General features: G+C 40.6%; 1 protein-coding gene across 6 annotated transcripts in view; it reads left to right on the plus strand.

The window, feature by feature from the left end:
* Window positions 1–1,871: 1,871 nt before the first annotated feature.
* Window positions 1,872–24,883, plus strand: part of WFS1 (wolframin ER transmembrane glycoprotein) — a 47,642-nt gene continuing 24,630 nt past the window's right edge. Inside the window, exons 1-3 of one of the 6 annotated variants that reach the window (XM_038399865.2) lie at window positions 2,146–2,233; window positions 5,421–5,476; window positions 5,586–5,627. Coding sequence is in view for 3 of the 6 variants with exons in the window: in XM_043512479.1 (XP_043368414.1) it covers window positions 5,426–5,627 (202 nt within the window). In the remaining 3 variants the exon portion in view is untranslated. Of the gene's footprint in view, window positions 2,064–2,095; window positions 2,234–3,932; window positions 4,697–5,420; window positions 5,628–18,167; window positions 18,264–24,883 lie in introns of those variants that run through there. The other 5 variants (XM_043512481.1, XM_043512479.1, XM_038399861.2 and 2 more) reach the window with 5 other exon arrangements.

A 24,883-nucleotide genomic window follows, 5' to 3' on the forward strand; every position in this document is an offset into this window, starting at 1 on the left:
GCAGCAACAGAGTTAAAAAAAAAATAATAAAGCAAATATAGTATAATACTCTGTTAAACATAAGCTACTAAAAAATAAAGAGAAAGTTTTAAAAAAATTTGACACGGTAAGGAAACTTTTTTCATAGTAGCAGCTGTGTTAGTCTGTATTTGCAAAAAGAAAAGGAGTACTTGTGGCACCTTAGAGACTAACAAATTTATTAGAGCATAAGCTTTCGTGAGCTACAGCTCACTTCATAGGATGCATTTGGTGGAAAAAACAGAGGAGAGATTTATATACACACACACACAGAGAACATGAAACAATGGGTTTATCATACACACTGTAAGGAGAGGTTTCAGAGTAGCAGCCGTGTTAGTCTGTATTCGCAAAAAGAAAAGGAGTACCGGTGGCACCTTAGAGACTAACAAATTTATCAGAGCATAAGCTTTCGTGAGCTACAGCTCACAGTGAGCTGTAGCTCACGAAAGCTTATGCTCTAATAAATTTGTTAGTCTCTAAGGTGCCACCGGTACTCCTTTTCTTTTTACTGTAAGGAGAGTGATCACTTAAGATAAGCCATCACCAGCAGCAGGGGGGGGGGAAAGGAGGAAAACCTTTCATGGTGACAAGCAAGGTAGGCTAATTCCAGCAGTTAACAAGAATATCTGAGGAACAGTGAGGGGGGAGAAATAACATGGGGAAATAGTTTTACTTTGTGTAATGACTCATCCATTCCCAATCTCTATTCAAGCCTAAATTAATTGTATCCAGTTTGCAAATTAATTTCAATTCAGCAGTCTCTCGTTGGAGTCTGTTTTTGAAGCTTTTCTGTTGAAGGATAGCCACTCTTAGGTCTGTAATTGAGTGACCAGAGAGAATGAAGTGTTCTCCAACTGGTGAAGCTGTTTCTGTGCGTGTTTCATTTAAATTAAGAGGGTTAAAAGCAGCACTTTCTTATGTGTAGTAAAGTTTCAAAGATGTATTAAGTCAGCATTCAGATGTACACTTTTAAAAGAACCATAACATTTCATGCAGAGTTATAGACATTTCTGAGTTATGAACAACCTCCCTTCCTGAGGTCTTCATAAGGGTGAGGTCTTGTTAGATTATGTGCACCATGCCTCATGTGGCACGTGCCCAGGAGTCATCACCAACTTTGGTCTGCTGCTAAGATCATTAGCCTCCCTGGCCTGGGTCAGGCACTAACAGAGCGTGTGAATTGAACACTGATCCAGTCCCCCCCACGCCGTATATACATCCTACTGTATATGGATGGGGACCAGGTTCGTACCTAGATAAAGCCATTACAGGAGAAGCCATGAACGACTCACTTGTACCAGTCATGATCCGGCCCCCCTGCGTTTCTGAACAGACAAGTCTGGGGAAAAACATGTTGCACTTTATTGTATTTATTTGTCCGTCCCACCACGCCCTATGGCTCAGGCATTGCCCTGCGCCACCGGAGAGCTGGCTTCACTTCCCCTGCCACAGCCTTCCTGTGTGGTTTCCGTTGCCCCCAGGAAGGCGATGCTAGGATGCAGTGATGAATATTTGAGCAGGCGTTAGGAGCCCCAGCTGATGGGAGTTATTAAGTACTGGAGATTTGCGGAAAGCCGGGCTCTCTCGGGGAGGCATTTCAGCGCCACAGGGAATCTCTGCAGCCTCAACTTCGGGGGGACGCAAACTGCACCGACTCCCTTTGGAGGCAACGGGCCGGCCTTCGCTCCCGCAGTCTTGTAACGCGGCTAACGCCTCTGATTCCAGCCTGTGGGCGCGGAGGGTCCAAACTTGGCCAGGGCCGGGTGAGGACCTGTTGTGCCTCGGGCTGCCCGGGGCAGGTCACGTTGCACCGGCCCCTCTGTCCCGTGCCCGGCTCCCAGGCCCGCTCGCAAGGCCCCGCGGGGGCAGTAACCTCCGGCCGCCTCCCGCTCTCGCTGCAGGAAACCACGCAGCGCGACTCCGCCCCTTCCTCCCCCCGCCCGCCACACCGGCTCTGCAACGTCCCCCGCAGCCCGCCGCTCCCCAGCCAGGGCCGGGGCAAAGCGGCTCCCCAGCGAGCGGGGGGCGGGAGCGGGAGCGCGGTGAGTGGCAGGCGGGCTGCCCCTGCGCGAGGCGCCGGCTGGCTCCGGCCGCGGCGGTGGGCGGGGCCGGCAGCTTCCCGGGCTAGGGCTGCGGGACGCGGGCGCCGCGCGCTGAGTCTGCGCGCAGCCGCGGGAGGAGCCGGAGCCCGACTCTGCCCTGCCGGGCTCAGGTGAGTGTTTGGAGCCGCAGGCGGGGGACCCCCCCTCTCCCGCTCCCGAGCTCGTTCCGCTGGGCACGACCACCCCTGCGGGCTGGGTACAGCCCTCTGCCCGCACGGCTCCGGGTGTTGGGTCTCTCCGTCCCTGCAGCTCTTGGGGGGGATCCTACTGCCTGGCTCCCGGTGGTCTCCCTAGCTGTGTGCACCCGCCTGCCCACCCCCCTTCCCGAGCTGTGCACCCTTCTCGCGAGCAGGACTCACTGCCTGCGTCCCCCTAGCTGTGAACCCCCCTCGGGGGCAGGGACCCCTCCCCAGCTGTGCGCATCCCCCTCGGGAGAGGGACCCACCGCCTGTCTCCCCCCCTTTCTGAGCAGTGTCCCCTGGAGGCAGGACCCGGCACTAGGACCTTGGCCCCAGCCTCGGGCAGTGCTGTAAGTTGCATTGTCATGTCCAGCTTCTTTTCTATGATCCAGCATCGTCCCAGCTTCATCCATTCCTGGGGCTGCTGCTCACTGCGGAAACCTGCCTCCTAACTCTCCAGCCTCCCCCACCGGGAGGAGGCTGTGGGAGCCAGACGGTGGCAGCCCCTAAGAGGCTCTCAGTTTCGTTTCAGGGGGGTGCACCCAAGAAACTGTTCTGACTGGGGCAAGCAAAGCATCTGCTCTTCTTCGCCCTTTTGAGATAGCTGCGCTGGCTCATCAGAGAGTGTGCCAAACACCCTTTTTTGGTAGGGAGTCCCAAACAATCCAAAAAGAAAAGGAGTACTTGTGGCACCTGTAAATAATAAATAAATGTATTTGTTAGTCTCTAAGGTGCCACAAGTACTCCTTTTCTTTTTGCGAATACAGACTAACACGGCTGCTACTCTGAAACCAAACAATCCAGCCTCAAATTCCGTTCCTTGCATTTGTGTTCAGTATTGTACAAACCTTGCTGTCCTTTGCAGGATCGCTTATTAATGCTTATTCAGAAAGTATTCTGAACATATACAAGGTTTTATACATGCTGTTTTTTTACTTGGCTTAGGACCTTTTTTAAAACTTGACCCTAACCACCCATCCCCTTTTCAGGATTTCACGCAAATCACAGGATGGGTATTGTCACTGGGGTTGTCTGTTGCCGAGGGCTTTTAACATGAAAAGACAGTGAGAGCACATGAGAGACTGGGTCACTGAATACATACTTGTTATGTTTCGCATTTTTAAAAGGCTGTTCATGTTATAAATCAAATGTTGTAAACAAATTTGCCTATGCTACTAGTAACCCTTTAGGTCATAAAAGTAAGATTTGTTTTAAAAATCACTTTTTAGTTCACTTTTGTCTATGCTCTGTTTACTTTCTGTATTTCTTTCAGCTTGGACAGTGAAGTCAGTTAAACTTTTGTTAAAACCCAGTTTCACATTCAGATTCTTGGTGCTACAATGGCTGGGTTTTAATCACTTCAGATGAATGTTTACTTGTTTAAAAATGTCCTCATTAATACTTTTTAATTTTAAAACACTTCTAAAGGGCTTGCATTTTATAAAAACTTTTTTTTACAAAGTTTTAATATTTGGCCTAATTGAAGGTGGCAATGTCTCTTTATTTTTTATAGTAAGTTACGTTTTTGTCCTCTCTTGGAAATGCTGGGGAAATGCTTTTCTCGCCTGTTAAAAGAAAAGAAATACTTGTGGCACCTTAGAGACTAACAAATTAACTAACCTGTTAAAGTAAAGAACTGATAGGAAGCCCCCGAATCAGTTACGGAGAATTTAGTTAACTGTGGCCAAGGAAGAGGATTCTTTCTTATTCCTTACTGTCAGGGATCCTATCTTCTGCCTTATTTTCCCCATCCATGTTCCCTTTTAAAGTAGCAGGGTTAAGTATGAATCCAACTAAGAGAGAACTTTTGTATCATAATGATTAAAAATAATTCTGCTGCTTTACTGGGAAAGGTCATTTTAATCTCTGCATTTTTTGTGCATCTGTTAAGGCAGAATTGTTTTAGTTATTTGTGATATGAAATAGAAGTTATAATATAATACAGAAAGCAAGTAGTCACCATTACTGTAATCTTTTTCTTGATAAAAAAACACAGCAAGTGAGTTGTCGAAATTACTTAGTACCTTACAAGGTAAATATTAATCATGTACATGTTTGTTGCTTTATGAGTTAGAATTTTTAGTTATCACACTACAAGCAGAATTCAAGTTGTCAGCCCAAATCATTGAAGTCAGTGATCTTTGAGACTATAATACTTTTGGGCTATATGTTCATAGCTTATTTTTATTACACATGGCTATGCATGTTTTTGGAAAATCAAGGATTAGAAGAGGTGTTTAATAGGCTGACTGTTAAAAGTAGCTTCTTCAAAGTTTGTTGTGCTCAGGCTTCAAATTCAGCTAAGTCAGTTTCAAACATGATATGATTTATCACACTTCTTGCTATGAATACACACATCCTTCTGCTTCCAGTCCTGTAAAAGAAAAAGTTCAGGTAACTTTTTTCTATGAGGGTTACGTATTTAAGGAACCTTTTGCAAAATAGCAGTGACCTTTTGATCTTCATGGGGGAGATTTTCAATGGGAGTTTTGTTCCTAACTGTCCTTTATGCCTTTCAAAATCCACCTCCTTAAAGATTTTGTCAAATGTTTTTCTATGAAACAGTGTTTACTTTGGGGATGGGCAGGGAGGCAAAAGGAGTTTGCTCATTTTGGATGAAATTCACCCCTATATACATAAATCCGAGTTCTTTGGTTAAAGGACTGTAGTGGGGGAGTTGGACTTTTTCTTCACGGCCATCTCATGGGCATGCCTCAGGGTCTGCAGCACATCCCTTTCATGATTTGAATACGAAGTGCAGATGGGCAGCCGCTGTTTTTTGTATAGATATTTGTACACTGACGCAGTTATGAGAGTGGATTTGGTAGTCCCGTCCTCTGATCTGCATTTCAACCAACTGTCCCATCTGCATTAAACTATTTAGGGGCAGCAGAGAAGCACTAGCTATTCCTGAATAATTCCATGTGTAAAAGATGCCTTAGCAAGCTTGCCAACGCTTTTATGTTGTTTCTGACTTTTTGTACATATTATCAGAACAAGAAACATAACATGTATTTGGGCTTAAAGAGGTTTGTACTTTGGTTTTACATAAGATGCATGCCACCTAATTATTAGTGTGCTTTTTTTCTTAATTATAAATTTAACTTTTTGCCTGCAGGTGAAATGGATTCAGATCCTGATCCTTCAAGTCCTTCTCACCCTCAGCCACAGCAAGTAAGGTCTCAGCTAAATGCAGCTGCTACTGTGAGCCATAGTGAGAGTAATCAGAAACCTGGTTCACCTTCAGGAGATTCATTGTCCTCTGCAACTTTTTCCCCGTTAGCTACCAGCCATTCTAACAGCAGGGAGAGAGCTGAAAGAAACGGTGAGTCTGAAATACTAATTATGCAAGATTTGCATATTCTAAAATCAAGACATTAGAGGTATTGTTGCTATAAACTCCTATACTTGAAGGGACATCTTCAATTTGAAAAATGTATTCCTGTGTAAATTTTTTTATGTATTATAAGATGGAAGATATGAGAGAGAGTTTTTCTTTTGTTTTTTGTATAATTGTCTGTTTCCCCTGTTTATTTTCTATGTCTGTGTTCACACAGCAACAAGAAAGAGAGATGGGTTTTTAACCACAAAAACTAATAAGGGGATTCAAGCACAAAGGCAATACAATACCAGAAACTGCTTTTAACTGACTTTTTAAAAGTAACTAGATTACACATTAGAGAGACAATGAGGGTGAGACAGTATCTTGGATTGGATCAATTTCTGTTGGTTTTCATCTCGGGGCCAAAAGACCAAACACATCAAGACACTTGATCATAGCCTTTAATAGGCTGAGAGGCTACTTACGCTTGATCTTAGCTCCGAGGAGCCAAGTGAAAGAGACAAGATTTCGCGCTTACACAGAGCTCTTTTTCAGGTCTGGGAAGGGTACTCCGATGTCACAGCTATATATAAGATTCTTAAGTGTAAGGGGTTAACACATGTTGCAAGAGACCATTCAAGGTGAGGTGGGCTGTTAACAACTCTGCCTTTGTAGGACAAAGGAGGGTTCGTGGGTTACAGATTGTTGTTGTAATAAGCCATAAATGCAATGTCTTTGAGTCGACGATTTTTAGTGTCTAGCAAAATTATGAACTTAAGCTCTCAGGCTCATCCTTTTTAAGGTGTTTTGCAGGTTTCTGATGAGGATGAGTTTTGAGAGGTCCGATATGCAGTGATTGCTTTGTGAAAAGTGTTCACTCATGGGCAATATGGTGGTTTTGTCTCTTATTTTTCTGTATGGGTTCATCTGAGAGTATAGTGATTGCCTCACTTCACCCACTTAGTTGTTGTTGGGGCATTAAGTGCACTAGAATGAGATACACCACGTGTTGTGATAGGCATGTGTGGGTGCACCTATGCTCTTGAATGAATTCACATGGAAAAATGTGGATAGGTTAGTAGGTATGTAGGAGTTCTGATCAGAATTCATGATAAATTTTTAAAATCAAGATGGTGCTTTCGAGTTGCATGGAGAGAGTCTTAATAAATTATTAAAAGTAATGGAAAGTGAAGGTGCTCTCCCCATAGTTCCTGGAATGAGACGTTTCCATTTGCAGTATTCTGGACCCCTGAAGTCAGATTTTAAACTTAGTCTGGAATCTCACACCTGCATACCACACCTCTGTGTTCCAGACTTAACCAGTCCACTGCGGTTTTTTAAAGCTCTTTTAAGTATTTGTAGGACTGGGGCCCAGAATTAAAATTCTTTCTTAAAGCTAATGTTAAAAAATATATATATATATTTAATACATAGGTTGAGAAAGGAGTGTCTGTACATCTGAGTATAGTCACTCATAATACATAGATTGAGAAAAGAGTGATTATACCCAGATGTACAGACACTCCTTTCTCACCTATGTATTATATAATTTTTTTTTTAACATTAGCTTTAATAAAAATTTTAAATCTGGGCCCCAGTCCTACAAATACTTACATGCTTGTTTACCTTTACGAAGTAAGTAGTCCTATTGAAGTCCCTGAGATTATTCATAAGCATAAATCTAAACACCATGTGTGTTTGGTTGGGTTTCCTGGTAGGGCCTCAGTCCTACAAACTGCTGCTCTTTCTTTCTCTGGGTTTAGGATAGAATTCCATATGAAATTGGAGTGATTTAAGATTTAATAATCCCAGCTCTAAAATAGTCTTCTATTTCTCATATAGAAGTTCCTAGAGGCCTTAATCAGAAAACAGGGACCCATCATGCTAGGTACTGTATACCAATAACAAAAAAGACCAAAGAATCTGTGATCCATGTAAGAGTTTACAATCTAAGTAACTAACCTTTTGCTTCCCTAACTTCTAATAATTTAAGTGCCACAAAGCATAACTTTAAACAAATATATCTTTGGTTTTATGCCAATAGTTTTCAGATTTACAATTTTCACCTAATTAGGGAGGGGCAGTTCTGGAATTAAGGCAGTTCCCTTGAGCCAATGAGCAAATTTTAGGGGGGAAAAATGATTTGTTGAATTCCTGACTTTCTAATTGCATCCTTAATATATCATTATCAGCTTTCTAGTCTCGCCCACTAATAAAGTAGTACAGAGCTGTTGAAGAATTGATACTTTTGACGTTAATTACATGATGATTATTAAGTTAGGATTCGAGCTAGCAGATACTTGTTTCCCCTCTCTCTCATCCCCCAGTTTCTTAGTACTCTTCAACATGAAGAAGAGAATAGCAACAATGTGAGAAATGTGGCATTGAACTGTATCATGCTTTGTTATAGTATCATTTTAAAACAGAAACGCATGGCTTCTATTCATGAATTATGCAAAATTATGAAAATATATACCTACTATCAATCTACTGGTACTCTGTATAAAGGATGCTGGCAGGTATGATATTCTCCCTTTCCAGTCAATATGGGTAATTTCTGATTCTGTATAAATGTCTAATTTTTTAAAATTCTACTAAACTCTTTGTCTCAATTACACATCTTTGCAGGCCCCTCAGTATGTTGACAATGCATTCTGTTAATTTAAAAAAAGCATTTACTTTTATTCTCCATTTTATTGAATGTGCCCTTGTTCTTGTATTATGAGGATAAACAAAAACATCTGAATAACCTGTATTATGATCATTATTTTGTATACTTCTATCATGTTTCTTCTCTAAATTATGTATGTTAATCCTTTTAACTCTCCTCATTTTGGAAGTCTTTTTCAATGCTTCTAATCACTTCAGTCACCCTTTTTTTCTGGACTCTCTCTTTCTTTTACGATTCTTGAGATGAGTAAAACTGAATACAATATTGAGGGTGTAGGCATACCATCAATTTATACAGTAGTAATATGTTTCAGTATGATTCTCTATCCCTTTCATAACTTACCCCAATATTTTAAACTTTGCTAAAGATTAAGCATCTGTTTCCATTGAACTGTCTGCCATGATGCCTGGGTCTTTTTCCTGCATGATTGATTACATTTAATTTAGGCAATGTGGCTGTGTATGTCAAATTATTTCATGCACTATGCATGACTTAGCATTTTTCTACAACGAATACTACCTACCATAATACTGATTCCTTGGATTTTGGGGAAGGAAAATCCCCCACTTCCTCCAAAAGTATCACCAAACATACAACAAAACCCAACCTAGAGCCTTATTTGAAACAGGGGAATGAAGTTCCTCTTCTGCCCCAGCCTTGACACATTCAAGTTTAAACATAAAATAGGGATATGGATAGAGTTTTTTAAAGAGATTCTGGTTACAAAGAAGAATAGGTTACTCAAAATGTATTAATGTTTTTTGCAAAGTAGTAGTACTGAAAGAGAAGGTGTTCCCAGTGGAGAATGATGGAAATCAGAATATCTTGTAGTTGTTTTTAAGTGGAGAGATGCTATGTTGCCGATGGGCCAAGGAAGAATGAGGAGTCCAGGCTATAAGTAGCCATGTTGAATTATATATTCTTTCCCTTTTTGAAAGGAAAAACATAGGATAGCAGGCTCCTCATTAGAGGGCAAAAATTGACTTTTTACTTGAGTGGGTTAAGGAGTCAGTAACTTGGAGCAGCTGCTGTGTGTCGTTAATACCTTTTTTGGTGGTGACTGAAACTGTGAACAGGTAGAGGAGAATGGAAAAGTCCACCCAAGTGTCATGCAGAAATATATGTGAAGCTGATTATTGTAGATAACTTTTAATAATTTCAATGGATTGTCACTGTAATTCCAAATGAAATACAGTTAGAATTTGCAAAATATTAAAGGTATTGACCACTTTCAGCTGACTCATTACATATATTTTACATATTTCTGTCAACTCTACAGACTTAAATTTGTAGTTGAAGTGATTTAGAAGCAGTAATTTCTATGAGTAGTAGTGACTTAAAGACTTATTTTGAGGAGGGAGAATTTATATACTGTGGTTCTTTTAAGAATGCCATCTTTAAAACATGCTTACAGTATCTCAAGCTCTGTATACCTTGCTAGTATGGTATAAACATATGTGCACTTATCTGGGATGGCCTACATAACTCCCTTGTTACTCTAGCACTTCATATGCCTGCCAGTAAAATTTTAGAGGACATGTCTATTTAGCTTAACAAAGAGAAGATTATGAGATGACTTGATTAGTCTATAAGTGTCTGCATGGGGAACAAATATTTGATAATAGACTCTTCAGTCTAGCAGAGAAAGGTAGAACAATATCCGATGGCTGAAAGCTGAAGCTAGACAATTTGAGACTAGAAATAAGTCGCACATTTTTAACAGTGAGAGTAGTTAACCGTGGAACAATTTACCGAGGTCATGATGGATTCTCCATTGCTGACAATTTTGAAATCAGGATTGGATGTTTTTCCTAAAAGATAAACTCTTGGAATTATTTTGGAGAGATTCTGCAGTCCATATTATATAGGTGGTTGGATTAAATGATCACGGTGGCCTTGGAATCTATGTATCTGTGTAATATATTTTCCCTAACTACTTCTGTGTATGCTATGTTTAAAGGTATAATAACCTTACGGAGATGTCAAGAGAACTTGTGTGTTCTGTGTAACCTCTTTCTCTTGATCTAGGGGACACTCCTACAAGGTGCTGAGCACTCTTCCCCAATCCAACAAATACTTAACATATGCTTAACTTTGAGAATACAAATAGTCCCACTGGATCAAGCTCCTGTGTTGAGGTATCTTGCATCAACAAGTCATGCAATTTCTCAGTACCTCTATTAATCTGCTGTTATGGAATCTGTGTGCTTTTTGAATGTTTTTGAAATAGTTGATTTCACAGTAGGTGGTAATGATAACATGAGGGTTTTTTTTATATAAATCAGTACTGATTTGAATGTAAACCTCAACATGAGGCAGAGACTCAGCAAACCTAAAGAGTCTGTTTTCAATAGAATGAACTTTCTCTTCCCACCTTCCCCTGTCAGGAATGGTTATAGTCTTTCTGGAGAGCACCTGCAGAAATAAATTTGTGTATAAATTAGGAGTGGGAGAAATGGTACTGGCTGAATACTAAACAAAAATCAGAGTAGTTAACTTTCTATCCATTTAGCAAAAAATGTGCCTTGACAGGGAATTTGTCAGTGAATGATGTGCGTACATGATTAATTAAGGCTTCTGGAGCTTGGAATCAATGAGTCATCTGTATACGTGTCTGCAATATACAGGAAAGCTAGTAACTGCTTAAAGCAAAAACAGTCCTGGCATTCCTCAGAATTGCAAGAGGAGGTGAAAGTACACAATACCTTGGAGAACATGGGAATTGACTACAAAGAGCAGTCTGGACCCTCCATCCCACTTACAATAACTTTTATGTGGTAGCTTGTAAATAGCTTTTGATCAGTTAGTGCAACCGTCTCTCCTAAAGGATGTTGACTGATAAGCTCCCTCCCCATTAATGATAGGGATAGGACATCCTGTGGCTTGGAGAAAGCCAGGGAATGGGGTGAAGGAGACTGTCTTTGTGTATATTCCTTTGCACACGGCAGAAATACTTACCTGCCATGGCCATTGTGTTCCATCACTCAGCAGGGTTTGAGGGGTCTAGTGGGCAAAGGGGGGGGGGGGATCAGAAAGCAGTATGACTGGGGAGTTTGAAAGGATTTTGAAGATGTTATGGCTTTAGGGTTTAATAATTAGGTGATGCTTCATCCATGTATTTGGTCTTACAGGCATTTTGTTTATTACAAGTCTATTAGAGAAGAGAAATAGGGTTCTGGAATCCTGAGCAGTCAGATGAAGTCAAGACTATAACAGGGTTCAAAAAAGAACTAGATAAATTCACGGAGGATAGGTACATCAATGGTTATTAACCAGAATGGGCAGGGTTGCTGTCCCTAAGCCTCTGTTTGCCAGAAGCTGGGAATAGGCAATGGGATGGATCACTTGATGATTACCTGTTCTGTTCCTTCCCTCTGGGGCACCTGGCATTGGCCATTGTTGGAAGACAGGATACTGGGCTAGATGGACCTTTGGTCTCACCCAGTATGGCCGTTCTTATGTAGTGTTCGTACAAATTGAGAACCCTGTGAATGGGGGTTATCTTTTACACAATGCTTGTACATATATTTGGGGTTCTACACATCCTTGGAGGAGTCTAGTTATTGTGTATATTTTACAGAAGAGTTAACTTTATAAATTGTTGTAACAGAGGCCTGGACTACACTTAGGACAACATAACTACAGTACTCGGCGGTGTGAAAAATCCACACCCCTGAATGCTGTAGCTATGGCCGACATAACCGCTGGTGCAGATGCAGCTATGTCAATCTAGCTGCAGTCACTTGGGAAGCCGGAGCCCCAGGCCCTCTAAATCACTGCTGGAGCCCCGGAGCTCCCGGCTGGTGCTATCGCTACACTGGGACTCCGATGGCAATTTAAAGGGCCAGGGGCTCCAGCTGTGGTAACAGTGGCCGGGAGCCCTGGGCCCTTTAAATCACTGCCGGACCCCCGTGGTAGTGGTAGCGCGGTGGCAGCCGGGAGCCCTGGGGCTCTGGTGGTGATTTAAAGGACTGGGGCTCCAGCCACTGCCAGGATCCCTGGGCCCTTTTAAATTGCTGGGCCCCGGGCAAGCTGCCCCTTTTGGCCCCCCTCATCAGTGGCCCTGCCGGTATGGTCGGCTGTGTACCAGCTCTTATGGGTACGCCATAATGGACCGTACCAGCTTAGTTTCACCTCTGGGACCAGGATTTTAGACCTGATAGTGTAGATGTCAGTGGCTTTATATATATATATATATATATATATATATATATATATATATATATATAAAATATGGAGGATAGCATTTCCAAATTTAGTTGTAGCCATTTTTTAATTCTAAAATTTATATTAATTCCTCTAGTGATTCCCGTCCGAAAAGATACGTATGCTTTTCATTTGTGGAGTTAAGTATCTTTGACAACTATAGCACCTGGAGGTAATTTTATAGAGTAAAACTTTAAATTTTTTTTTTTTTTTTTGCAAAGTGTGCGGGGGGAATAAGTTTCTAGTGTTTCTTTGTGTCCCTCTGTCTGCCCTACAAAATTCTCGTTACACCACAAAAATTAAAACATGGGGAGGTTTTGATATTGGCTGATGCAAGGAGCGCCTTCAAGACAGGGATAGTACAAATGTTTTAAGAACTGTCTATTATTTGAAAACTGGATACAAATATTTCCCAGTGAAGCTGACTGAGAGTACTTTCTTTCACTACTGTCAATACAGCATCTGCTACTCCTCAAAAGTGAAATGAAATTCCAAGGTCTTGTTTTTTTGTGGTATGTGTATTCTGAGATTTCTGGTAACTGACCCAAATCAGTACTATTGTTTTAAGGTTCTAATCTAACCACTAATCATTTGACCATTAATATAAGGGTCAAAGGTGTAATAAGTTCCAGTGGCTTGAAGTTGGAAAAATCAAATTGGATGTGACACAGCTTTTATCCATGAGGGTAGTTAAGTGGTGTAATTTACCACATTGATCATCACGTGGAATCTTTAAACTGAGTTTGTGTGTTTTTCTTAGAAAGATGCTCTATTTCAACTGTAATTCAGTACTATTCACTTATGTAATAAGGAAGAATAATTCCCTCCGTTTCAGAAATTATTGAAATTGTGTGTTGTGCAGCAGGTCAAACTGGATCATAGTTGTCTCTTCTGGCCTTAAAATCTATGAACGTATGAGAGGGATGTAAGATTTATGATCTTAACTATTCAAGTGTTTGGATTTCTTAAATTCTGTAACAAATTGCTAAGTAAAAATTATCCCTTGTTCTAAATATTTTGTTTTATAGGCTATATTAATGATTTATCCCGACCCTAGAATATAGAAATCAAGAGTTTGGTGAGGGATATTTCTGCACAAAGAATCTTGTGCAGAAAAAGAAGGCATAGCTGTTTTTTATAATTACAGTTGTGTGTGTGAATTATTTTAAATGACTTAAATGTTCATTGTACGATAATAGCTCCACTGGAAGGAAATGCAAATTTTTCTTGTAATGCCTTTAGAATCTTGCTTTCTTTTTTGATAACTTTTAAAATATGTAGACTCTATGATATCACCGCTTTCATTTTTCCACCTACACACTTTTTTACTGCTCTCCGTGATTTATCCACACTTTGTGGGGATGAAAAAGTTGCTCCCTTTGGAGCTCAATGTGATTTGATGATTTGCAGTTGTGGTGTGACTAAGACTCTTAACATAACTACAAAAACACTACTGCTCCTGGAGAAAGCGGGACTGAGTTTCTAGACTTTTAACAGCCCTGTCAGTGTGCCCCTACATGATACTGAAAATGGAATGTCTGACAACATTCATCATGAAAATACTTTATTCACAGTATTGTAAAAAAAAAATATTCCAAGCTTCATTTGCCCAACAAATTGAAATGCTTCTTGAAAGGTTAAACTAGCTGTGCATTTTATGGTATTAAAAGGCTTTATATTACATTTTATTTACCGGTATGGTTAGTATTGTCTGTTGAGCTGCTTTCCTTATGCTTTGACCTGGCTTCCGAGACTCAGTGCTATGGGTTTAGTGTAAACTGTAGCCCATAGAACTAGCTTTTGTGTTTTATTTTACTTAGCAGTAATGCAAGAAACCAACAGGCCCGTTTCCTGTAAGACATTGGCTTAAGAAAGTTAGCATAAGGCTTGAGACCTATGAACTTTAGCATAGATAAATGGCCAAACGGTTGCCCCAAGGTTTTGGGGAACTGGGAATAGAGTGTTTAAGGGGGAAGTTTGTACATAATGATACCAGGCAACAGCAGAAACATTAAACTGATACCAGGCTTGGATATTTTAGGATAAAATTGTTGGCAGATGCCTACCAAAAATTTGCTTTAGTGATTAATTGACATCTCTGGTAATAAGGTAAAGCCATTAATATGCTAACGTATAAGATAAAGGCACCCCAACATTATTAGAGTGAAGAAGTTGGATGTGGAGATGGGAGGCTGGGCTTTTGCATGAATATTCATGACAATCATCCATAGGCTCTATAGTAGACCAGGCCACCATGTAGAGGGAGTCAATCTTCGGTTAACAGGTAGGTCATTCTGGATCTGGACCATTGGACTTGATTGGCATGCCAGGGACAGAGCGGGTCTTTTCTCTCACTACCATATCCCCAAGGAAGCATGTGAGTATATAGGTATATGAGCATACGCCAGGAATGATATCAAAGATATCACTAATTCTGTATTACTGCTATTTGTTTATATGGTTTGGAGCTTTCTTGTCTTCACTAATTGTGCTGATTGGGCTTGGCTTTGCCCTTAGTGTGAGTGGTGTTGCTGTACATGATGCATGATCCCCACCAAATATTGAATTTGTTAATTTTAATTCTGTTGTGTCTGTTTCCAGAACTATACCCTACCCTCCGTTTGCAGTGCAGACGTACCCTAAGATCACATAACATGGAAGCTTTATATGTGGCCTTGTTATTGCAATGAGATCTGCATTGACAGACCTCTGTTCCTGCACAGAGCTCAGTTGAAACCTATACTTTTTTTGCATGGGTGGATTCAAGAGTCTACCCTCATGAATGAGCAGCTAGTGCAGAGGTGGGCAAACTATGGCCCACGGGTCACATCTGGCCTATGGGACCATCCTGCCCACCCCTGAGCTCCTGGCCGGGCTGGCTGTCCCCCTTCCCCCACAGCCACGCTGCCACGCGGCACAATGCTCTGGGCAGCAAGGCTGCAGGGCCCTGTCTGACCCAGTGCTTTGTGCTGCGTGGCGCTGCTGTCTGTCCTGGTGCAGCTGTGCCACTAGCCACCAGTGGTCCAGGCAGCATGGTAAGGGGGTGGGGGGGGCTGCATAGAGGTCAGGGGAGTTCGGGGCAGGGGAGTGGAGAGGGGTTGGGATGGTCAGAGGGCAGGGAACGGGGATTGAATGGGGGCAGGGATCCCGGGGGGGGGCAGTCAGGAAGGAGAGGAGGGGTTGGATGGGGGGCGGTCAGGGGGTGGGGGTTGGATGGGGTGGGGGTTCCAGGGGGGAAGACGGGAAGGAGGGGGGTTCAATGGGGTGGTGGGAGCAGTTAGGGGCAAGGGAGAAGGGGTGGTTGGATGGGGCAGGGGTCCTGGAGGGGCAGTCAGGAAGGGAGCGGGGGTTGGATGGGGCAGGGGGTCCTGGAGGGGCAGTCACGAAGGGGGCGGAGGTTGGATAGGGTGGGGGGTCCGGGGTGGCCATCAGGGGGTGAGAAGTGAGGGGGGTCTGATAGGGGCAGGGGCCAAGCCATGCCTGGCTGTTTGGGGAGGCACAGCCTCTCCAACCGGCCCTCCATACAATTTCAGAAACCCGATGCGGCCCTCAGGCCAAAAAATTTGCCCATCCCTGAGTTAGTGAGATCAAGGCTAGAGAAAACTGAAGAACAGCAGTAATGATTTGCAAAAATAAGTTGTGAGCATCTTCAGTCAGGGCCTATATCTATGTGCATGCTTTCCTTGTTCTATAAAGCATAATGCTTAAGGTCTGCTTTTAAATACTTTATTCCTATATAGGCACAATGCAGAACATAATGCTTAAGGTCTGCTTTTAAATACTTTATTCCTATATAGGCACAATGCAGAACAGTAGAGAACTTTTTGGAACTTGTGGAATGTGAGTAGGAGTATTTCTCCAGGGAGGCTGAAACTGGCTCTTCTGAATGCTTAATAGTACGATCTGATGACACTTAAAAGCTATTAGAACACCAATTTTTGTTACAGAATGTACAGATTACCCTTCAAAAAGTGCATTGATAATGGTCTAAATCTGCACCAGAGAGAACCATTTTAAATCATACTTCTAACAATCTCGCCCTCCCCAGGGAATATATGCCAAACTCCTTACGTTTACATATATTTTATAGCTACGTTTTCCAAAGCACCTGTTTGTAAAGTAAATCTTTTATTTTGTCATGTGTTTTTTTTTTCTGCATCTAGAATCCGGATCGGAGTTTAAAAGTAGCTTATTTCATTGCTCAAGCCATCCTGATTAAAGAACCACAGGCTGTTACTGGATAGAGTGTGATGCAGCATCACTTTGTAATTCTCTCTTTCTCCTCCTGAGTACTACTACTTCCCATCCCAAACAAACACACGCTATTTTTGTTTTTGAATTCTCAACATGTGGGATGAGAGAGGTTGCCAGCTCTGTTCGATATTATTATAAGGGGTAGCTGATAGTGACCCTATACTTAAGGCTACGATTTTTGCATGGGTATTTTTGTTAAGTCACGGATAGGACATGGGCAATAAACAATAAATCACAGATTTATTGAAGCCAGAGTCCTTCCGCCACAGGGCTGAATTATTGGAATTTTCAGGAAGTCGTGGAGGTTTTGTAAAGTCACAGAATCCGTGCCTGACCCATAGCTTTACCTATACTTAGACTGCCTAGTGCTTTCCATTATAAAATATTCTTGTGACCTTTTCTTTGAGAAGCTCTTAGCCCTCCATTGTTTGCAGCAGGCCTTTGATGTTTGGCAAAGGGAACTCCCTCAGGAAACACAAGTACCTTTTCTTGTTCCATTAAATTACATTCAGCTTTTGCTGACCAAGAAAGTGTTAAACAATTCCCATTTTCTTCTCTTGCTTACATTCTTCAGAAAAATTCTGGCTGCCTGCCATAATAACTGAACACAAACATTCTAAGCTGTGCTGATGCTATCCTTAAAGCAACAGCAGCAGATACTATACTAGTAATGTTTGGAAGCTGTCACAGCAGGTGGTAGGGGTGGAGGACGACGAACATAAGAACAGCCATACTGGGTCTGATCAATGGTCTGTCTAGTCCTGTGTCCTGTCTCCAGCAGTGGCCAAAACCAGAGATTCATAGGGAACAAACAGAACAGGGCGATTTATCGAGTGATCCACCCCTGTCTTTCCCTCCTATCTTCTGGTAGGCAGAGGTTTAGGTTGCCCTGAGCATGGGGTTGCATCCCTGATGATCTTGGCTAATAGCCATAGGTGGATCTATCCTACACAAACATCTTTTTGGAACTCAGTTATATTTTTGGTCATCACAACATCTCAAGACAATGCGTTTCACAGGTTGTTTATGCATTGTGTGAGAAAGTACTTGGTCTTATTTGTATTTCATCGGGTGACTCCTGGTTTTTGTATTGAGTCAGAAAGGGCAAAAAAACACTTTTCTATTCACCTTTTCCACCCCATTCATGACTTTACAGACCTCTATCATATTCACCTTAGTCGTCTATTTTCTAAGCTGACCAGCTCTAATCCATTTAGTCTCTCCTTGTTTGGAGCCATTCTGTACGTTTGATCACCTTGGTTGCCCTTCTCTGAACCTTTTCCAGTGCCACTATATCCTTTTTGACAAGGGTTGACCAGAACTGGACACAGTATTCCAGGTGTGGGCATACCATGGATTTATATAATGACATGATGCTATTTTTTTCTTATTTTCTTTTCCTTTCCAAATAGCTCTTAATATTCTGTCGGCCTTTTTTGACCGCTGCTGGACATTGAGCTGAAGTTTCCAGAGAACTAGCCATGGTGACTCCAAGATTTCTTTCTGATGTGAGTTAACAGCTACACATTAAGACTTAATGCTTCCTGTACAACTCTTATTTGATCCTCTTGCTTGCGCGTTTATCAGGGCAAGTGCCAGATTTGTGGCAAACATCTTTGTACATGATGCAAAAACACTCATATTTACATTTTTTCTAGCTATGTATTAAATAGACTAGACGCTAAATACTACTGGCCAAGTGTGAACTTAACTTGCATATTTGCACACGCTGATGCAGTTGATTTCTTGGCTCTCTCTCTCTCTCTCTCTCTATTAGAGAGCATTTCTGAAGTATCTGCTGTGATGTTAAAATGTGAATCTAGTACAAAAAATTTCATATTTGGCCATCTAAAATTTTTCCAAACACTGATTTCTTCCTCCTCCTTTTACAAGCCTTGTCATGTTCTCCCCTGAGCCCACGTACGATGCTTGTAGTCGTGATCATGAAAAATGGGTATGCCAAACAGGTTTCCCTCGTACACTTAGTGTGGGTGTCACCTAATGCATTAAGATCTTTTGTTCAATAGTATTTTCCATGCAGTTTTAACATTCACTTGTAAAACCTATAATTTCTTTTCAAGTTATATATATATTGCAAATGAATATTTTGCCTCCCTTATTGCTTCCTTTTTCAGAAGCTTCTTTAGTGCACAAGTTGGTGGTCATGTCATCTAATTATTTATTGACGTTTCCAGTCCAAAAGGTCTTGAGGTCCTTTACCTGTGTTTGTGTAATACGCTTGCCTAGTATGTGTGAAAGCATGACTCCCTCTAGCCTCACTGACTGTACAGCTGATCACGTTCTCACAGCCAAACAAGAAGTTCTTTAGCTCAAAAGGCTTATGACTTTTGATTTCGAAGGTTGTGGGTTTTGCACCCTTCCCACTCCTAGAAACCCCTCCACCCCATGAGTAGGCTGCTATGGTTGGTAAGTAGGTACCCAATAAACATTCTTATTTCTCCTTCCTTTGTTCTGTGTACGACATTATCTCTCTGTGCATGTTAAATAACTTTAATTTTAAAAATGACCTGGAAAGCTTTTTTTTCTTGTTCTGGGGAGAAAGGGTGGTCTAGTGGTTAGAACTGGGATTGGAGGCAGTTGTTGGGGTTATTTCTGACTGCCACTGATTTATTATTGTGACTTTAGGCATATCACTTAATCTCTACCTGTTTCCTTACCTGTAAAAGAGCAATATTAATACCTAACCTTTTGTAAAGCACTTTAAAATTCACAAATGGAAGGGACTTGCATGCTACAGTGGAGGGCAACATATAAATACCTGTAATATAAAATGCAGCATGCATTCAAGAAGAACAATGGTAGTTTGTTCTGAAGTATATGTTAATATGTCTGTCTTTGTAATATACTTTCGCTGTTCTGCTTAAATTGATGTGTGTGACTAGAGTCAACTTAGTTACTATGACTTACTTACACTTCCATCTTGCCCTATATGTGGGGAGGGGCAAATCTGGAATTCCGCTGCCATTGACTTGCACTGTGATATTGGACGGGAGATTGTATAACCTATAATCATATTTCTAGATCATAATAGAAAGGTATTTCTACCCTTTTTAGTTTTGGTGAACCTTGGGAATCTTTTACATCTTAGACTCTTGCATCAGAAAGGCTTGCTCCTTCCAGATATATAAGCTCTTTTTTTTTTAATATTTATATAGTTTAATCTCCCGAGTGCTGTAATACTTTGGTCTAATTGTGGTGGTTGGGTATCATGTGAAGGTGTTCAGTGGGCTGTGCTATACAGGAAGTCACACTAGATGATCTGGTGGTCCTGTCCTGTTCGGCCTTAAACTCTGACACTGTTAATGTTGAAGAGGATTATCTTGCTGTCTCCCAAAGATGGTGTTCATACACAGTGCTTTATCGAAGTTTTCTCTCCATATTTTTACTTGGATGTTATGCAGCAAAACATCACAAGCTCAATCTGATTATGAGACCCATAGACTTCTGGCTTCTGTAAATTAGCAAATAAATGAACAAATGGGGTGGGGGGGGGAATCATATTTGTCATACTTAGGCTTGGAAGGATTAGATTTTTATTTGTAAATGTTGGTAAATGTCAGTTTCACCCAACACCCACAAACCCATGACAAAATATTTCTATTGATAATAATTGAAATTAATTCATAGGCAAAATAAAAAAAATGCTGCTTGAGAATTTGAGTTTGATTTAAGGTTATTTACTCTGCATGTTTGGACAAGTGATGTTGACAATTTGTGTTTTAATGGCAATAAAGCTTGAACTTTTTGAATCTGTCTCTACTCATTAAATAATAATTTGTCTTTGCCCCATAATTTCCTGCGATTATGAAAATTTAAATAAACATCTGAAAAAAATGCTTAAAAATAAACATAGATGATTATCTATCAAAATTATAACAAATCAAATTCTGCCAAGCCTAATCAAATTCTGCCAAGCCTAATAATAATGCGCTTTTCATTTTCACAAATGTAGTTTAATTATCCTTAGTATTTATTTGTAAATGCAGGGTAGTATTGTTTTTAATACCTAAGACTTTACTACCGCATTCTCTATTAAATTTTGCAGATAAGTGGAATGGGATGGCTGGGGGATAGATGCAGTAAAAATAAGTGCCTGCTTCCACTGAAGTTAAAGATATCTTTCATAGAATTGATTGTAACATATTAGAGTGCCACTCTGTGTTAGTCTTATTAAGGCAGGTTATAGTTATTGGATATTTAACAAATATATTTTTACATAGTTGTATTATAAATGTAATTTATGGCTCTGTTTTCACCAAAAGGTCTTGTATTATTTTTTTCAAGTAAATACCATATGTGAAGTACTGTATAAAATTCTAAAAACTAAATAAGCTTAATGGTCTTGTAGCTTTGCTCTACTTATTTTATTATATCAAAAACTATATTTACATTTAGCTTGTATTTTGAAAGTCTTTTATGAGAATTTATATAAACATTTATTTACCGTTTGACAAAAATTGGTTTGATAGCCATATCTCAATAATAGTTTTATGAAACTTGGAAGAGTTTTTAAAAAAAAAATTGTACACAAAATTCCTGATATTATGAATATACAATCTGATAGGTATCATTATGAGGGTCTTTCAGTAGCAGTTTATAATGCATTTCTGATTGAATAACTGAATCCTCTTCCTGAAGCATATTTGATGTGACAGCTTTAACCTTTAAATGAAACACTTAAATGCCTACAGTAAATATTTCAGCAGCCATCCAGGGATCAAAATATCTTTTAGTAACATGAGGGCATAAAAGCAGCAGAGTGGAAAATGTGCATCTGCTCACTCCCATGCACTTCAGAAATCATTTGTATTTGCCTCAACTTCTACACACTTTAGCGCACAAATGAGGTGAAAAACTAGTAGCCTGTATTTTGGACCAGTTCTTTAGATCCTTCAGGGTGTTTGTTTCCACTTGGATTGTGCAATATTTGAAATAATTTTCTGAGGAAGTCTTTTGACATTTGTATACAGCTTAGGGGAGTTTATGAAATAAAACTGGCTTCTAAATGGGAGCAAAATATTGTAAGTAAATATTTACTTAGTTATAATGTGGATTTACCATTTGACAACTTACTGTGACAGATGCTGTCCTTCTATAGACCAAAAGGGTAGATATGACCTGATAGCCTTCTGTAGCAGTCTGCAGAAAAAATGGTGGTCAACTAGTTTAGTGACTGCCGTTTATTGTGTTCCATTGCAATGACGAGCTAAGAAAATTAAAAAGGTGCTTCACAAAAAATGTTCTGCCTGAGAACTGTATTGAGCTTTATGGTTGATTTGTTAAAGCACTGTTATGAATCGAAAATCAAGTTGACAATCACATTAAATTTCAAAAGGAATTCTCTATCTAAGGTATTTATATGGCCCCCATCCCAATAGCACCTGAACACCACCTAATCTTCAATATATTTATCTCAGAAGAGAGAAGTGCTGTTATCTCCATTTTATAGCTGGAAAGCTGAGGCACAGAGAAACAAAGCGATTTGTTCAAGGTCACACAGAGGGAGGAGTCCATGGCAGAGCTGGGAATTGCACCTGGAACACTCAAATCGCCTAATCACATCAGCCACTCTATCAGAGCCTCGTTCACCTGCGCATCTACCAATGTGATATATGCCATCATGTGCCATGTGCCTCTGCCATGTACATTGGCCAAACTGGACAGTCTCTACGTAAAAGAATGAATGGACACAAATCAGACGTCAAGAATTATAACATTCAAAAACCAATTGGAGAACACTTCTCTGGTCACTCGATCACAGACCTAAGAGTGGCTATCCTTCAACAAAAAAGCTTCAAAAACAGACTCCAACGAGAGACTGCTGAATTGGAATTAATTTGCAAACTGGATACAATTAACTTAGGCTTGAATAGAGACTGGGAATGGATGAGTCATTACACAAAGTAAAACTATTTCCCCATGGTATTTCTACCCCACGCCCCACTGTTCCTCTGATATTCTTGTTAACTGCTGGAATTAGCCTACTTTGCTTGTCACCATGAAAGGTTTTCCTCCTTTCCCCCCCCCTGCTGCTGGTGATGGCTTATCTTAAGTGATCACTCTCCTTACAGTGTGTATGATAAACCCATTGTTTCATGTTCTCTGTGTGTGTATATCAATCTCTCCTCTGTTTTTTCCACCAAATGCATCCGATGAAGTGAGCTGTAGCTCACGAAAACTTATGCTCTAATAAATTTGTTAGTCTCTAAGGTGCCACAAGTACTCTTTTTCTTTTTTCCTAGGGTTAGTAACTGTTTCATAATCATATCTTCTCATTTTGCTTACGCCTTAAATATGAACCTTACCCAGTATAGTGCAGTGCCTGCTGACCTTGCAAGATTGTGTGGTGCAGGTGAGGTTTTGGAATGAGCTTTTGAATGTGCAGCTCCCATGTGGCTACAGTAGAGCTGGTTGGGAATCTTTTGACAAAACAGGGTTTTGGCAGAGCTTTTAGCGGGAGCATATCATGGAGTATTAGTTGGTATCTGCTACAGACCACCAAATCATGCTAGGGAACAGTATGACAGGTGCATAAAGAGACTATGTATAACATGTAGAGGGGAAATGCTGTGCAGTCGTGGGGGATTTCAATCTGAGTGACATTTGCTGGAGATCTCTTGCTGCTTATACTAAAAAATCCTTGTAATTTCTAAATTCTATAGATGGCAGTTTCCTAACTCAAAAAGTGTTGCAGCCAGCCCGGTGACTTCTTTCTGTTAGGACAAGGTCTAATAAAGAGGAATGATCACAGAACTAAAAATTAATCTTGGATTTGGATTCACTTACTCAGCGAACAGGTCTAATTTATTACAGCAAAACATTCAGTAAGTGGTGATCAGTTACTTGCAAGTGGAACTTGCAAGGATGATCTCAGTCATCTCCTGTGCTGGAAAGTACAACTTCAACCTCTTTTTGTTACACAAACTTACTTATAAGTCTTTTGTTATGTTTTCTTATACATAGGTATTAGTTTCTCATTTCCATGTTAACTTTTCTCCCCTGTCAGTACTGATTTAATGTTAGTTCAAAATGGTATTACCTAGCGTTTTAGTTACTTTATCTTTTCTTTTTCTCACAACCATGATTACTCTACAATTTGTTATATATGCACAGTTGTTCTTATGCGTATACTCTTGAATGTTATCAGAAGAAACTCTTAACATTCTCAGCAGACTTCTATCAGGCCTAAATATGCCTTCCCTCCCCATACCTCCCACGATGAAGCCATAGACTCCTTCCTGTTTTCAGCAAAGCCTGTATTTCATATACATCTTTTTTTTTTTTCCCCAACTGCCTAACCAACCTTCTGTACTTTCAAATCAATGCATTTAACACCACTATTAGTATGGCTTGCACAGTTACAAAGCGCATTGATATCATTTATATCCACATATGTTCCCTCAGTATTATATGCTAATGCATCTCCCAGTGTATTTGTCATTTTTTGAATATTTCGACTCTCCTATCTTAAGGTTAATTAATGTTCTGGATGTCTGCTCATTAAGGACTGCACATTTAAATGCAATGGTGGAATATCTCTGCTTAGCTGTACCACAGAGTCTAGGACAGCATCAGCTTCAGCTGTTACATTGTGGATTTCATGCTGGGGAACTGGAAAAATTACCTTATCCACTATTCCGGTATCCTTTCTTGGAACTAAGCAGAACAGTGGCCAGTCATCATAACATGTTTGTGTCCCATATTAGAAGTATCTGACCCACTAGGTTATCCAATATTTGGCTTCTCCAGCCTTTGCTGGACCTTGTTCCCTATTACCTCAGCCATATTATGCAATTTCAGGTTTCTTCATCCTAGGTGAACCTATGTGCTGGAATGCACTCTGCAGTACATCACAACATAACCAGATGTACCACATCTCTTGGAACATCATGAGGAATCTGGGGCTTTCCTGACTCCCCTAGCCCATCCTTAACAGTATCTGAGGATGAGACACATTCCTTTAACCATGATAGGTTTCAATATATCTATGATCTGAACACTATACACTCTTAATGCCTCACTTGTTGCTGCTAGTATCATAGGAATGATCCATGTTTCATCTAACTTGCATCTTTTCTCAGCATAATAGACTCTTGATTGGTGCCAG

The sequence above is a fragment of the Dermochelys coriacea genome, chromosome 4 (genome assembly GCF_009764565.3).
Source record: "Dermochelys coriacea isolate rDerCor1 chromosome 4, rDerCor1.pri.v4, whole genome shotgun sequence".
NCBI lineage: Eukaryota > Metazoa > Chordata > Testudines > Dermochelyidae > Dermochelys > Dermochelys coriacea.